At 39.3% G+C, this 17680-nt stretch overlaps 1 protein-coding gene across 1 annotated transcript; it reads left to right on the top strand.

The window, feature by feature from the left end:
• Window positions 1-2976: 2976 nt before the first annotated feature.
• LOC100890786 (caspase-14-like) lies at window positions 2977-12241 on the top strand. Its single transcript, XM_003730799.1, has 3 exons — window positions 2977-3081; window positions 4449-4662; window positions 12105-12241. Exons 1-3 carry the CDS (start codon window positions 2977-2979, stop codon window positions 12239-12241), a joined length of 456 nt encoding a protein of 151 aa, XP_003730847.1.
• Window positions 12242-17680: the final 5439 nt, after the last annotated feature.

Raw genomic sequence — 17680 nt, 5'->3', positions numbered from 1 at the left:
TTAAGTTGTAACTTTGTCTTTGTCACTCCCCCCTCCCTCGGCCACTCCCTCAGTGTTGACAAATGACCTGTCAAAAAATGAATTGACCCTCTTGCTGGGGGGGGGGTCGATGACACCATAAGGGTGAGAGAAACATTATAAGTTCATTTCCTGTTTATAAAGTGCGCCCTCTATTGAGAAATATTAGTGGTTTTGTGGCCCTTTGGACGCCATATTGGATTTCGTGGTTCCCTGAACCACTGCTTAACGTTCTAACTTATCCTAATGGATTCTATGACCCCGAAAACCATAGCATAGACACCCCAATTATGTCTCTCGGATGAATAATAAGTCACTTATGGTCATTTTTATGTTATGGCGGCCATTTTGGACGCCATCTTGGATTTTGGGGTTTCCTAGACCATCACAAACCATTCTTACTTGTCTCAATGGATTCTCTGACCCCCGAAACCATGGGATAGACACTACAATTATGTCTCTAGGATGGATAATAAGTGATTTATGGCCATGTCTAGGTATCGGCGGCCATCTTGGACGCCATCTTGAAAATAACAGCTTTCTGAATCTTCGATTTTGGTCTACTTTTAGTATGTTATTCCTGAGGTCGAATACTACTAGAAACCGTTGGAAAACCTTTTGTTGCAATTTTTTTGGGGTTGGGGTGTTTTTTTACCGTATATTGACCTGACTAATATACAACATGTAAATATATAAATGTAATATCTGTCTTTCCTCGAGACTAACGTATATGAAATAATTTGTTGCCATTTTTTTCTCTTTCCCGCACAAACACTGACACACACACACACTCTCTCTCTCTCTCTCTCTTCATTAATAAAATGCCATGAACTGATCTTTGAACAATCAGAGCGGAAGACAATGAAAAAGGTACGTTCGTTACGTCTGATATGAATTTCGATTATCTTTTATTTTCTTTTGAAAAAATAAATGGGCTTGCCAAATTATTTCGATGATTTCGTCACCAGCTTCGCAAAAAGACTTCATTGTAATTTATTTCACTTTAAAGGAAATGGACTTAGTTATGACAATAGTAACCCGAAATTACATTATTTTAAATTTCCGAAATAAATTCGACCACACTACTCTCGTTAACTTCATAATGGCGTAACCTGAAATGCGTTCGCACAGAATTGCAGTAATTTTGATATGTATGTATATGAATAAGCGTCAAACATGATGAGGAGGATGATTACTTCTTGTAAAGCGAAAATATATGTTTGCTCTAAATAGTTTCACACATCGAACTGTCTTCGTGAAGTGTGTCAAATTGGATTAAACACATGTCCATAGTAGTTGTCAGCAATCTTATACAAGCATACGCCCGTTTATATTCGAATCCACAGTTAAGCAAAACTTCGACGTGGAGATGACGAAAGCTACCCCTTCTGATGAGCAACTGGATCCAAACAAGGTTTCCCAAAAAATTCTTTAAAGCGTATGAAACTATGACCCCCCCCCTTCCCCCTTGGGCTACCAAGTTAAAAATTGATGTGCATAGAAAAACGCCATCATGTGTTCAGACCCACACAGTATTAGTAGATGTTATACATCACTTATGGGGGTTTTAAAAATAAAATCGCCTCGCCGATATGCGGGTCGGGCTCGTGGACGATGCTAAAACATGCTAGTAGATGCCAGGAAACATCACTTACGGGGGTTCAAAATAGCAAACAAAAAATTGCCAAGCCGCTTCGCGGCTACTCATTGGTCATTGGTTTAACCCCCCCCCCCCCCTGGCAAAAAGCTAGATTCGCCCCGGGATAGTAGGCTTAACATATCAGATTTCTATAAATGTGGTGTCATCCCCCCCCCCCCCCGCCAAATCTACAAGAACTGTATTAAGAAATCCCTTATTTTTTATTTATTTTTAAGAAGAAAATTGTAAATATGATGAAATAAAGTAATGTGTTGGCTAGTCATGCTCGTCTTGTTGTTCCTTTGTGTTAGGCCAAGATTCTTGCTGGGCTATCAATATTTCTGTTTCTCAGTGTTTTCTTTTATATGAATAAGTTGTAAACAGTAATCCAATCCAATTCAATCCACAGAGTATTTACTATACCACCTTTTCCTTGCAGTACGAAAGCGGTTCCAAATTTTGTCTATTATCATGGATTATATGGTAAAAGGACCGCTTAAACAATAAGATAACCTTTAAAAACACCAGCTGGATCATTATTAACAATAACATGTCAAATCGTTTTTTTAGTAACGTTCAACCTAAATTACATAATACCGTCATTGGTCTAAATGTGCAGGGTTTTTGCATGTGTCTCAAAAATAACGTTGTATTGTTTTTTAAACTTCAGAATAGAATAACGCCAATGTGTTACTCTTAGTACTTAGAGAAAGAGAGAGAGAGAGAGAGAGAGAGAGCTACACACTAAGAAATAAGGGTGCAATTAGGGGGAGGGAATTTGCATCCACCTAGTACGCGTATTTGGCAGAGGGTGTTGTTATGCTAGCAGAATTACATCCTTATTTATTAGTGTGTATAGTGTTAATAGTATCATAAGAGTATTTTCATTAAGTAAGGTGCTTCATACATTATATACCACCAGTATCCCTCCTTAACTTTAAACTCCTTATTTATAAACAATAAAAAGAGTGACTCAGTGACGACTGGTTGGACTTTGTCTACTTATCTGTATAGTAGCAAGTGTCAAGATCCTAATACTGTACATAATGTCGTTTCAGATATGTTTGCCGGGAGAGGGCACAGCCGAAAGTGCGACACAACAATTCACAGAGTCACATAGTTATAACCACACTATTGCCATCAGTAATTTTTTTTTTTAAAGAGCTCATTTGCTAAAAATGTTTCAACTTAAAAGGAAATTAGTTGAAAATAACCGTTATATATGTATATAGTGATATATACATTCAAACATATTGTCTCGATTTCAGAATTACCGAATGGATGTTTCATTAACAAAGGGTCACATGTTTACTTTTAACATGAGTGAAGCCAGGGTGGGATCACATCTTGACGTTGGGAAAATTGACTACGTGTTCAAGGAAATAGGTTTTAAGAACGAAACCTGTTCGGATTTGACTGCTAAGGTAAGAGAATCTTGTTTAATTTATCTGCTTTCCTCTCGTTGTGAATACTATTACTTAGCGGTGTAACACAGAAGTAGCTTAAAATCAATCATAGCTTCAAATTTGTTTTGTCGTAAAATTGGATTTTCTTTCGATCCTTTTTTTTGTAACAATTATATCTATTATTAATAGATAGAGTTTATATCCTCCAAGAACTTCACTGACCAATTAAGATTGCTTAATAAAGATTTACAAATATAGCTCTGCTAGCATATAAATGGTATATACAAGAATAAATCAAATTGGCGCAGGCATTTCATCAAAAAAAGGTAAGATATTGTTATTCCAATTGTATGTGCAATAATTATATAATATTGACTGGCCTTGAGGGGTATATCAGAAATATTGACCAAGCTCAGATCATATTGCCCCGAGTCGAAAGACGAGGGCAATATGGTCTTAGCGCGGTCAATATTTCTGATATCCCCCGAAAGTAAAGCCAGTCAATATTTTTATTGTTATCCAAATCAGACATCTAGAGCAAATACAGACATCCACCATGACAATCTCAAGAACTGAACAAACTTTGTCAAACCAACACTGTGCATCCAGTGCTTGACAAAATTGTCGATACACTACAAACAGTGTGTATTTGGTTTGATTATTACGTCACAATACAGTGCGCGCAAAGTGCACAGGTTCTCGTACGCATAATATTAATAGATGCGCAATGAAAATGCGAGACCGTGGAAAATACCAAGGTATATTTTCACTCGTCTCTACACGCAAAGTCAATACGCGCAGGGAGACCAAGGAAAATACAAAGAATATACCCCTCCGTTCCCACTGCTAGTGAAAACTAGGGCAATACGGTTTTGTAAATGACCAGCTCAGATGTCTGATACGGGTAATAATTCAAGATAATAAATGATTAGGCCTAGTCCTACATCTATTTTTTTTTATTAACAAAAAAACATAAATACAATTTTCGAGAAGATCAAATTCGCGTTTAAAGGTAGGCGGGTCACCTTAGATCATTTAGATCACCTTACACGAAACAAAAGGGTCTTGATACATGTAATTGCTTATGACATGATTTGTTATATTATAATTACCGTGCCGATAATTTTAAATTACCTATGTCACGTTATAACAATGTTATTTTTTTTCTCCGTTCAGCAAAACTTCAATTTTTTTGTGAGCCTGTTATTTAGAATGTGAATGAAACAAATATAAATTACACATCCATATATAACGAGTGTGTGAGAGTGTGGGGCATGTGGGTGATGAATGTGCTTTGTAGGTCAGAAGTATATATCATCAGGCTGTTTAATCTAATCATGACTACCATGAATACCATATTGCCATTTTTGTCTTAAATAATACAGCAATTTGAAGACGAGCTAGAGAAGTTCGTGACTTCTCCTAAACATGAAGGTATGTGCTCTGCTGTGTTCGTGATCATGGCACATGGCAACGAGACAGGGATTCAATGCAAGAACAAACACATCGTTACTATGAAGTTTATCATGGACAAGGTTAATACGATGAAGCACATGAATGGAAAACCCAAGATTATTTTCTTCCAGTGTTGCCGCGGAGGTAGGTCTTCTCGTCTTTAACTCTAAAGAAATGCTAACGAAAGATACCCTCTCCCTTCCCCCTTTTAAAGATACTATGTCCCTTTTGCAGCCAACGTCAACTTTTGTTGAACTTTGCAGGAATTATGAGTATCTCATGTATGTCCTGTCTGTGAAATTTAAATTTTAGCAGTGTCCTAGTATCCAAATTATGCAAGGAAACCCTTTTACCTTCTAGATTTCACTGTCAGACACTACTATTGAGTGACTGACTGACATCTTTTTTTGTCCTTTGTTAATGACATACATAAAATAAGCTGTAACAGGTACATGAGCATTTGCTTAACATAAACTGATTGAATATTTGTGCAGCAAACAACGTACGACCATTCGGTAAAAGGGCCTGAAAATCACTGTTACTTAGGTGATTGCAATCACTTAAAGATAAAGTTGAGTTCTGGTCATGCTATTGCATTTTAAAAGAAACGGTGTGGAATCGATCAGAAAAGGATGATCATCTAGCAAACAAGTATTGGTGTGCACTGCAAGGTTCTGGAATCATCAAAATGATATGAAATTTGGCCCAGTCTTGGTAAAGTTTAAAGCACTGTACACAGCAATATGTATTTGGGACTACACGAACATGTGGCATACAAATCCGTCCCGATTGTTATGCTGTTACCCCCCCCCCCCCCCCCCCTCCACTCCGGGGTAGGAATGACCCCATGCGTGTTACCAAAATGTCCGGTAAAGGGCAAGCACGTAGCCAGGATTTCGTTTTAGGGGGGCGGTAGTGAGCACGCAAAGCGTGCGAATCACTTACAGAGCGCGCGTAGCGCGCTCCCTAGGGGGGAGGGTGCAGCGCGAAAGCTTTGAGGTTTCATCAAATTATAAGAGAAAGAAGACGATTCGTTGGACCGTTCTCGACTCTTAATCCTTATCTAAATTCAGTTTCTTTTGACGTTTCATTAGAGAAAAAGACGATTCGTTATACCGTCCTCGACTCTTAATCCTTTTTTGTATCAAGTTCCCCTTCCTCCGCAGAAGCTGTAGCGCGGAAGCTCTGAAGTTTTATTAGATTATTAAAGAAAAAAGAAGATTCGTTGTACCATTCTCGATCGACTCTTAATCCTTGTCTGAATTCAGTTCCCCCCTCCCCTCCCGCGGAAGCTTTGACGTTTTATAAATTATTAGAGAAAGAAGACGATTTGTTGTACCGTTCTCGACTCTTAATCATTTTTCTTCCTACGTCCTCTTCCTTTCTTCTTTTTTTCTCTCTCTTTTTTTTTTTTGCCGGCGTTTTTTTGGGGGCGACCGCCCCCACCGCCCCCCCCCCCTGGCTACGCGCCTGGAACTTAAAGGGGTACTCTTCGTGCGACAAAGTCCGGCCCGAGAATTGTAAAAAAAGGGGTGTATTAACTTTTCACCCGGAGATTTCTTTAAAAAGGGGGTGTTTTTTCTATTTTCCTCTCATCTCTTTGGACTCCTAAGAAATTATTCCGAATTAAGGGGGGTACATTGAGCATTATTCCTGATTTAGGGGGGTCTCAAAGGCAGGAAAAGCCCGCAAAAAGCCCGCGAAAGGGGGGTTCGGAAATGTTGGCAGTCCTCAGATAGGGGGTGCTTTCAAAAAGAGGGAACGAGCATATGCGTACCCTAAATAACACTGAGTGGGGGGGGGGGGGCTGTTACATGCCATATTCAATTGAAGAGCCATGCTTTTTAGGGAACATGTTTTATCTGATGTTTTTCCACACTTGCATAATAACAAAGATAACGGTCACACATTATTGTTCACCTTCCTTCTCTATGTCGATTCGACAACTAATGGTCTTTTTTCTCACTTAAAGCCATTTTCAAGCCCTTTCCTTTCGAGGGAAGTTCTAAATTAGTATTGTCTTTCAAATGCCGTTGGAATTTAACTTTTTCAATATTTTGGCCTGCAAATGGGACATAGTACACTCTAAAAAATCAAGTGTTAATTTTGGCACCTCAAGATTTGGAGGCAGCACCTGAAAGGGCACGCATAGGGGCTGCCCAAATTGTGCTAAAGTAGCACTTGTACACGTGCTATTATTCAGCACCAGTCCAAGTGCTACTTTAAACACTCTGGCCCGAATTCACAAAGCAAGGTTTGAGCTCAGACCAAGGTTTGAGCTCAAACCTCCTTTTGTTCTTTACAAACCAGGTTTGTAAAAAACGCGTAAAACGCGTCATATGACGTACGAAAACCAAGGTTTGTCGACAAACCTCCTTTGTGAATTCGGGCCTTTAAGTGTAAGCCTTTTTACACTTCTGGTGCTATTAGACGCATGTAGCTCGCAAAAACCACACTTCTAGTGCATTAAATAACCCCTTTTAGAGCCCCCAAAACGGCGCTACTAGTGCTAACACTTTTGCACCCAATATAGTGCTAAAGAACACACACAAACAGCATGCACAAAATCACACCTGACGTGCTGAAAACTCACCCTTCTGTTAAACAGCCCTAACATTATTGTCAGCCTACTTTAAGCACCTAAAACATACCCCTCAAGATTCCACTTGTCACACTCATGGTAACGAATGGGTAGTCACATATATGAGTTAAAAAGACTCACTTCTTTATTGACAAAAACCATTGTAAAATCACAACATCCCTTCAAAAAGTAATACATGTACATGTATTTGTATCCAAGGGTAAAAATCCAAAACTGTTTCATACATACTGATAAAACATGAAAGCTCAATGGTATCATCATACACAAGCAGAATTATTAGGCAATGAAAAGAATACCTTCTTAGATCCCCGCTTTTTATATATTTTGAATTTTAAATTACTTTGAATTTCTTTTGTGTGAAGCACTGCCTTAGCACCTGGAATATGCACACACATGCAATACACTTTCTTTGTACATAGTACACAATCTCCTTCCACCTTACATTCTCCAAAAAGATGAATACCTTCTCAGATCCCCGATAGCCGAGTGGCGACCTATCTCATTTGAATTTTAAATTACTTTGAATTTCTTTTGTGTGAAGCACTGCCTTAGCACCTGGAATATGCACTACCGGTGTTTCTGCAAGTGCTAAGACAGACAGGATCACACTTCGGGTGCAATTTCCCGAATAGCGCGTGTTTCCAGCACTCATTCTTCTGCTCGTCATCGCTTCCCAAACGCTGCATGCACGCCAAGGGCTATACTTGACACGTGTGGTGCAAATTTGTACCCAGCACCGGTGATTTAGCACTTCATTTTTTTAGAGTGTACCTTTCAAAGTTGTCTATATTTATCAAATTATACGATCATGGTATTTGTACAACACTTTGTTTTTGTATAACCTTCACTAGGAGGATCTTTTCCGGGACTTTCAATTCTCCAACCTCAAGCATTATTTGCAGACAATCTTAAACTACACTACGCTTCTTCTTCACCTTTTCTCATTCGCCCTCTTTCCCTCGATCTTTCCTGCCTATGCAAAGGTCTCCAAGCCTCCTTTCCGTACCGAGTGTCCCATTTACCTCATTTTCCGAATCCCTACCTCACAGATCATCATTGTTAAAAGGCTTACTCAGTCGTAACCAATTCCTTAGGCATTTGCAGATCGTGGCTAATATTTATGAGTCCAATATACTTGACCACAAAACGATATGTATGTTCGTGAGAGGCCCATGATAAAACAGAGAGGTTACACTTTTACTTTGTATATCTTTCTTTGAACGAGGTTCTCAAATAAAGAATAAACATAAGTATTGTGCTAAATGAAGGGATTTTGTTCAAATATTGTTTGTGCCGATTTCCACTCGTTTCAAGTCAAGTAATGCAGCTACTCAAAGGTTAAAAGATGCAAAGTGTTGAGTGTGATTATTGGCAGCAGGTCAGGAATATCTTCCAATCGGTCCTCTAATGGGATTAAAATTTTGATTTTTTTTTTTTTTAAAGCAAAAATATATTGTATGGACAAGGTGTCCAAGAGCATTGCGGGTCCATAAGCTAGGCATCCCGCAGATACATGCAATCAGGCGCATAGCCACGGGGGGGGGGGGGGGGGGCACGTGCCCCCCCCCCCTAACATTTCCAGGATCGGTTGAAATTCTGTAGACCCCTTTTTTGACCTCGATCGATTACATGTATGTGCCCCCCCCCCCCCCCCCAAATATCAAACTCTGGCTACGCGCCTGCATGCAATACAATATGCCGCTGCCAATTTTTGCTGTTTATTTTTCTTCTAACGGGTAATTGATGGCAACTACGCGCAAAAAACAAAACATGCAGCATGTATTTTGTTGAGCTATGGTTTATAAGATTCAGAAATGTGAAGCGTGTCACACGTTACGTCATAAAAAAAAAAACCCGTCGTGGTTTTGCCGCGTCATTTCTGAACGAGCCTTCAGCGTTTGAAAAAAGGTTTAGTTTATGGTCCTGCCATCAAACGTGATGCATTTTTTTTCAAATGATTGCACACATTAGTGTTCTTTCCATCATAAGATTGTGTCCCTTCCCTGTCATTCTACCTACGCAGAGGAGAAGTTAAAAAAGCTAGAAATGGATCAAGCTGGGACCGATGTACCGGCCAAATCTGACGTTCTGAGGGTCTATGCCACGACAGACGGTAATATTTTGATGATGATATAAAAGATAATAATAACAACTATGACAATGCTCATAATGGAATCATTAATAATAATAATGATAATAATAATAATAGCAGTAGTGGTAATAGTAGTTGCATTAGTAGAAGCATTAATGATAACAATTACATTAATGATAATAAATCACAACTATTTTGTAATACTTGTTTGGAACAAGTATAGGTGGGCTGATCCAACAAAAAATTGAGAAAAAATAAAGGGTACATTTGAGATAGCTTTTTGTCTCAGCTACAACATACTCGAAGTTCAGCGTAAATGAGGCTAAAACGACGTATAGTCTAGGCTAGGCCCCATAGGAAAGGACCTGAACCTTGCTTTTTTATATATACAATGTTTTTTGATGGTTTCTTGTCAATTTGAGGGTGCTGAATCCAAATCCGATGATTGCCAGACGCGAAACCTTCAGCATTTCTCGTAACCGGCAAAAATTCAAAATGGCCGCCAAAATGGCCGCCAAATCATGAAAAGGCTTATTCTTGGCAAATGTTTTGCCATTTAACAGGTTATTTTATGTTTTCTAGTCAATGGGAGGGTGCTGAATCCAAATCCGATGAGTGCCAGATGCGAAACCTTGAGCATTTCTCGTAAACGGCGAAAATTCAAAATGGCCGCCATAATGGTCGCCATATCATGAAAAGGCTTATTCTTTGCAAATTGTTGGCCATTTAACAGGTTATTTTATGTTTTCTTATCAATATGAGGGTGCTGAATCCAAATCCAATGAGTGCTAGACGCGAAACTTGAGAATTTCTCGTAAAATGCGAAAATTCAAAATGGCTGCCCATTTATGAAAACATTGATTCGATGGTCATTTATCAAGTTATTTGATGTGTTTTTTTGGTCAATTCGAGTATGCTGATTCCAAATCCGACGAGTGCCACACGTGAAACCTTGAGCATTTTTCACAAAATGCGAAAATTCAATTTGGCCGCTTTGCTGGAGTTCCAAAAACTTCTGTCTGATGGGAAGAGATTCCCACAGAATTTCAGGGTGCTTCGATTTGTCATTGAGGAAATATTGAGATAAGTACTGGAAGACCACCACTTCACTGACTTCGACGAGTTGATTGAAATAGCCAGCAGGCAAGGCAGTCAAACTACTAAATTATGGATGAACTGTCTTGTAACGCCCATGATCATCTGTAGGGATTTTTTTAGAGCTGGAACATCTACACTGGAAACATCTACACTGGAAAGGTGACTGGTCTCTCCATCTGCAAGCTGTCAAGGAAATATTGCTCTATTTCTTCGCTTCAGGGCATACGAATTATGCACGCTATGGGCTGTATTATCTCCTTGCCATGCAAAGTCTAGCTGCCACCAGCATTACTCAAGCAGTTCTCAGATAGAGAACATGTGATGCACCATCTGGTCCGATATGTACATTGAAACGGCTTTGAATGACTCTACCTTGCTCTCTGGGTTTTGTCTCTTAGCCTCTTTGGACAACTATAGAATGACTTGGAAGCCATAGGGGAAGATCAGAAAGTTGTCACTTGTCACAAAGAAGAGAGTACATGTACGTCTCAACAGAATCAAATCAGATGTGGCTGACAGAAAGAGAATTCGCGAGGCGCTATCGACTTGTTTAGATGCATTTAACAGTGAGAAGCATCCTCCTTCAAGCCTGGTGAACATCTACACTGGAAAGGTTGTGGATGATTCAGCAGTAAATGCCGATAATCCAATCAAGATTGGATCTGATCAGATGAACGAGAACGAAAGAAAGTTGCCGAAGGGGTTCCATGGCACAATTAAGAAAAAAGTCAAAGAAATGGCAAAGGCTTCTGATATATGTCGTCAAGAGGTGAGATATCTACAGTTGCCAATACAGGGATGATCTACGACCAAGTAATCGAGATCATGGCTACATCAAGGGAAGCGATTTTAACCAAAACCTTCTTCTATTATGAATTGGCTCCCTATCCACCCGCACTGTTCGACAAGAATGGTGATGCACGTTCCATAAGTAAGTCTGTCTTGAATTCAAGGAGCAAAGTTGAGTGTAGTCAACGAAATGCACAGCTGCCAGATGTTATCAGGCTTGATGAATGTGCTCTTCTTTAGATTGTTCCGTGTCCTGCTTCTCCTGCAAAGGTGTGTACTTTTGTAGATGTTGCTGTAGCAACATTCATGAAATATGCAGACAGATGACCAGTTATTCATGTGGTTTTAGACAGATAGTACGAGAGCAGCATCAAATCCGTTTTTTTACGAACAGCACGTGCAAAAGGTTGCAGCCGTGTATAATAGCTGAAGAGTGAGTATCCTCTGCCAAAACAGAACGTCATCCTAAATGTTTCTGCAAACAAGCAACAAGTCATCAAGGTGATCGTAGATCAGTTGTGTTCCATGCAAGCACAAGAGGGCAGATTTTCTGTTCATTCTGGCACACCATCTACATTTCCAAACTAATGGCATACCACACACAACAAAGGTGGTAATGGAATCAACATCTCACACTTGAGCAGTCATAGATATCAATGAGGTTATCAAGAAACGCAAGAAAATCATGCCCAATCTACTTTGAGCCCATACATTAGGTATAAGTGACACCGTTTCCTGTTTAATACAGAGTAGAAAAGGCTTCTGTACTGAAGAATTTGGAGCCATAGCTATCCTGATTCTCTATACTCCTTGGGAATACTGAAACCCTTCTCGACGAAGTATTAGAATCCTGCTTGACATACGGGGCATCCATGTAAGGAGAAGAACCAAATGATTCTCTTGACACAATGCGAAGGACCATTTTCGCAAGTAAGGCTAGTGGCAAGCGCCTAGCCCCTCTCAAATTGATGAGTCTTCCACCAACTATGGCCGCTTTTCCGTCAGATTACCAGCGTGCCTATTATCAAGTGACGTTGTGTGTGGCTGCTGGCAAGCCAGTACCCCCAGCCCTATACCAGCCTAGACCCATTGAAGAATTGATGGAGGAAGAAGTCTTCTACGATTCAACCTGTATATTTTGAAAATGATCAGCCAGTCGCACCGGAATAGTCCTCAACGTTAAGTGTGGGTGTAGGAGCGACTGCAGAACAGCCCAGTGCAGCTGCAAGAAATCTTTACTGGCATGCTGGGAATTCTGCCGCTGTATAAAGGGCGATGTCCATTGCCAAAATCCAATGAAAAAGACATCAGAAGAGAGTGACAGTGACAGTGACATTAGCGGTTGTGAAGACTTGTGTGATTTGAAATTGTTCGGCGCTGTTATTAAAGAGGTGTTAAGACTTAAAACTTAAAAGACTTCAATAATGGTAAATGCTTGTCTATAATGGACAAGGATATGGTTTACAATGAATATCTGTATATTCATGTTTTCATTATTTTATTCATATATAACCTTCCCAATACACAAAGTATACTTTGTTGTTTTCTAGCTAGCCTGTTGGGTTCGCTGTAACGGTATCCACTGCAAAAATGCAGGTGTTAGAGCAACACAACTTATATACATGTATCGGACCACGCGGATAGATACAATTTGCTGTTATTATCACTCGCGTATTCCAGTATACTGTAGTTGAAGCGCTGGATTTCTGTCTTTAGCTAAATCAAAATTGTTGACCCTTGAATAATAAACCATCCGATGCTCACAATGGTAAAGCTACCCATATTAAGACTGACATTGGGAATCCGCAATAGCATTGCATCTAAACTTGTGTGAGTAACATCTAGATAAAGCACACACTCAGTATAACATTTATATGCATTATACAGTTGGCGTACATCATTGCACATGTTGGGTTTTTCAGCCATTTTCATTATAATTGGACAGGAGAAAATCAAGCTAATAAAGGAAAGTTTATTTGTTTGCAGCTAAATGAGCTTACGGTGAACAATTTGTAAAACATGATGATAAGACTTAAAAAACTGAGTAATAATAAGTGGTGTAGTGAGATTCACATCTGGCAATCATCGGTTTTGGAATCAGATCCCCAAATTTGCCCCAAAACATCAAGCAACCTGATAAATGTCCTTAGAATAAACGTTTTCATGATTTGGCGGCCATTTTGAATTTTCGTATTTTGCGTAAAATGCTCAAGGTTAGGGGAATGGCACTCATCGGATTTCGAATCAGCACCCTCAAATTGACAAGAAAACACAAAATAACCTGTTAAATGGCCAAAGAATAAGCCCATTCTTGATTTGGCAGCCATTTTGGCGGCCATTTTGGCGGCCATTTTGAATTGTCGCCATTTACGTAAAATGCTCAAGGTTAGGGGAATGGCACTCATCGGATTTCGAATCAGCACCCTCAAATTGACAAGAAAACACAAAATAACCTGTTAAATGGCCAAAGAATAAGCCCATTCTTGATTTCGCAGCCATTTTGGCGGCCATTTTGAATTGTCGCCATTTACGAGAAATGCTCCAGGTTTCGCATCTGGCACTCATCAGATTTGGATTCAGCACCCTCATATTGACAAGAAAACATATAATAACCTGTTAAATGGCCAAACATTTGCAAAGCAGAAGCCTTTTCATGATTTGGCGGCCATTTTGGCGGCCATTTTGAATTTTCGCTTTTTACGAGAAATGCTGAAGGTTTCGCGTCTGGCAATCATCGGATTTGGATTCAGCACCCTCAAATTGACAAGAAAACATAAAATAACCTGTTAAATGGCCAAAGAATAAGCGTTTTCATGATTTGGCGGCCATTTTGGCGGCCATTTTGGCGGCCATTTTGAATTTTCGCCGTTTACGAGAAATGCTCAAGGTTTCGCGTTTGGCACTCATCGGATTTGGATTCAGCACCCTCGAATTTACAAGAAAACATCAAAAAACATTGTATGTATAACAAAACAAGGTTCCTTGCTCTCTAGCCTGGACAAGTAGATATTGCTCGTGAAAGACGGGAATGTAGAATCGAGTTTTGAGAAAAAATCATGTCCCATAGAGAATACACGCAAAATGTGAACAATTGACATGCCTCCTTTAATCGCAAAAAAAAGCCATGATGCCTTTGTCAAAATGAAAAAATAATAGGTATTGCATTTGTAGAGAATTGTCTCAGCTAGAACATATCAAAATTTGGAAGAAAATTGATCAATATTTACAGAGATACAATCAATTTACCAAAAATATGATGACGTCATAATATGCAAATTGAAATTTTGAGTTCGGAGGCCAATATGATGATGTCATGAGTTAAATGAGGGTCAAATGAGACATGAAATCATATCTCAAACTCATACTTAATCAAGATATGAAAACAAAATGAGGTCATCTTACATGCTAAGGAGCTACAATGGATTTTGTATAGGCATGTTTTTGCCCATATATGCTATGTATTACAAGAGCTCGCACGCGCGGAGACTTTTGTTAAACGGTCGATCATTCCGTTATTAATAGTCATAAAGAGACATACATGGTATCAATTTGTTTGTAAAAATACGTGAAATTTTATGGTGAAAAAAGGCAATTCTATGTTGTGTAACAATTTTACGCGCGATATAAAATTTTATAAAATGCTTAGAATGGCCTAAAACGTATGCAAAATTATTTTGAGACGATTATGAGCATTTTAACATTTTGCGCGCGCATTGACTCGCGGACGTACGCGCACGCGCGCGTTATTTGACCTGAAATTGACCGGACGCATATTGACCTCGATCATGATAAATATGAATGTGAAATACCTTTTGGTTATGAAGATATGATCATTAGTTGATTTTCGTAAAATTTTACAAAATGGCACCTAGATGACGTCATCAGTGAAGGTCAATGTTGAAAACGTTTTTGTGCTTTGTACATATGCCTATACAAATGTGTGCCAAATTTCAAGGCATTTAATTGAGCCATTTTCAAGTTATCTTGCTAACAAAAAAGTGGTTAGAAATAAGACAAATATTTAACAATAAATAAATAAATAATAAAGGCAATTCTAACGAAATTATAAGGTTGTTTGTACGATATCCAGCCCACCTGATAATGAGAGTAAACTAGAAATGCAATCGTGTCACAACGATGTGCGTGCAATGACGCCATGTTTCGATAAGTCAAACGAAAGAGCTTCTCTCGGACTATCCAGAGCAATTTGTACGAAGTCTGTAGCTTCTGTGATATTGGAGATAGGTAGGGCGAAGGAAAGGCCTTAACAGTGACCTTGATGGGATGGTAGTGACTATGCCTACGAAGTTTGAAAGAAATTGGGTTAGGGGAAAGAACCTAGAAAGGGCTCGTAAGCACTGCGTGCAAAAACCAATGGGATTTGGTGCATGTTCGTCATTGCAATCAAGATCGTTCTGGGGGTCCAAGCGTGAACCCGATATGCGCCGTAGACAATGCGTGTAATGCATGGGCGGAAAACGTACAGGATCTGTACTATGACCGGAGTTAATTTGTTTTTCTCTCTCTCTCTTTATGTCTCTTTATGGGCCGTATTTGGTATCATTAGAAAGAGAATTTCGTGGTTGCAAAAATATATTGTATGGACAAGGTGTCCAAGAGCATTGCGGGTCCATAAGCTAGGCATCCCGCATATACATGCAATCAGGCGCATAGCCACGGGGGGGGGGGGGGGGGGGGGGGGCACGTGCCCCCTAACATTTCCAGGATCGGTTGAAATTCTGTAGACCCCTTTTTTGACCTCGATCGATACATGTATGTGCCCCCCCCCCCCCCCCCCCCCCCCCCCCCCCCCCCCCCCCCCCCCCATATCAAACTCTGGCTACGCGCCTGCATGCAATACAATATGCCGCTGCCAATTTTTGCTGTTTATTTTTCTTCTAACGGGTAATTGATGGCAACTACGCGCAAAAAAAAACAAAACATGCAGCATGTATTTTGTTGAGCTATGGTTTATAAGATTCAGAAATGTGAAGCGTGTTACACGTTACGTCATAAAAAAAAGCCCGTCGTGGTTTTGCCGCGTCATGTCTGAACGAGCCTTCAGCGTTTGAAAAAAGGGTATAAGCTTATGGTCCTGCCATCAAACGTGATGCAATTTCAAATTATTGCACACATTAGTGTTCTTTCCATCATAAGATTGTGTCCCTTCCCTGTCATTCTACCTACGCAGAGGAGAAGTTAAAAAAGCTAGAAATGGATCAAGCTGGGACCGATGTACCGGCCAAATCTGACGTTCTGAGGGTCTATGCCACGACAGACGGTAATATTTTGATGATGATATAAAATATATAAATAACAACTCTGACAATGCTAATAATATTATCATTAATAGTAATAATAATATTAATAATGGCAGTAGTGGTAATAGTTGTTGCATTAGTAGAAGCATTAATGATAACAATTACATTAATGATAATAAATCACAATAATGAGAGTAAAAAAGAGAAGTAGAAGTAGTCATAGTAACAGTAGTAGAAACAATAATAATGATCATGGTTATAATAACTTAATAATAATGAGATATAAGTAGTAATAGTATTCTGTTTTTTTTTTTAAATAGTAGTGGTAATGGTGTAGTAGTAGTGGTAGCATCAGCAGTAGTAGTAGCAGTAGTAGTAATAACAAATATTAATGATAATACTAGTATTGATAGAATTCAGGGATTATACAGTGACGATGTTTCTAAGCGCTTTACATTCGTAGTAATTATTACACAAGTAATTGGATCCGGTCTTTCCCGCACACAATATATGCACCACACCCTCAGACCTGGAGACCTTTCCAGCCAGGTGCTATTTTACAAACGCTCACTATACTTGGCTAACTACAATAATTTGCCCATCCTACTGGGTACCTATTTAATAACTTGGTGGAGTGGGACAAAAATGAATTAATGTGTAGCCAAAGGACTTTGCGCCGGGCTGGGATTGAAACCCTCAACCCTTGAATTGAGGGTAAAGTGTACGACCCACTAAACCTCGACACCTCCTTTATTCAGTCGCATTTTTAAAGGCAGAATCATCTTCCACTATTGATGACTCCTCAGACATTGTTTTATGTTCCCCTTTGAGTAGGGAATTATTCTTTATCTTACTTCTTCTGATTCCAGTTGATTATAATTCATTACATATATTTGTTTAATTAATAAATACAAAAATAGAATGAATGTATGAAACATCTGTAAACAGAACGTTTACATTTAGATCAACCATGTGATTCCTCTACGCTTATGTAGTTATCTGGAAGAATAAAAAAAAGTTCAGGGTTTCTTTAAATGCGCCTAGTACCACAACATCGATATCATTTACACCTAAAGACTCCTACTGATTTTCGCAGGAAACGTTTCCTATAGAGACCGAAAGGAGGGTACGTGGTTTATTCAGATGCTATGTGAGGAACTTCTTGAGAATGCACATGTCAGTGATTTGTGCACCATGTTAGAGCAGGTAAGTTTGTTCAAATATTGGAGTTAAAGGTAATGGACTAAGCCAAACACAAACACACGCCCACAGGCATGCAACCGCTCACACGAAAAACGTCCACACATTAGTTAACACTTT

The sequence above is a fragment of the Strongylocentrotus purpuratus genome, unplaced genomic scaffold, assembly GCF_000002235.5.
Source record: "Strongylocentrotus purpuratus isolate Spur 01 unplaced genomic scaffold, Spur_5.0 spur5_scaffold_1, whole genome shotgun sequence".
NCBI lineage: Eukaryota > Metazoa > Echinodermata > Echinoidea > Camarodonta > Strongylocentrotidae > Strongylocentrotus > Strongylocentrotus purpuratus.
Note: the sequence above shows the minus strand (reverse complement) of the source record. Positions and strands in the feature narration are given on the sequence as shown.

Coding starts and splice junctions, on each gene's coding strand:
- LOC100890786 (XM_003730799.1), top strand. CDS start 2,977: ATGAGTGAAGCCAGGGTGGGATCACATCTTGACGTTGGGAAAATTGAC. Junction 3,082..4,448: donor GTTCGGATTTGACTGCTAAG/GTAAGAGAATCT, acceptor TAAATAATACAG/CAATTTGAAGACGAGCTAGA. Junction 4,663..12,104: donor CTTCCAGTGTTGCCGCGGAG/GTAGGTCTTCTC, acceptor CTTTTCCGTCAG/ATTACCAGCGTGCCTATTAT.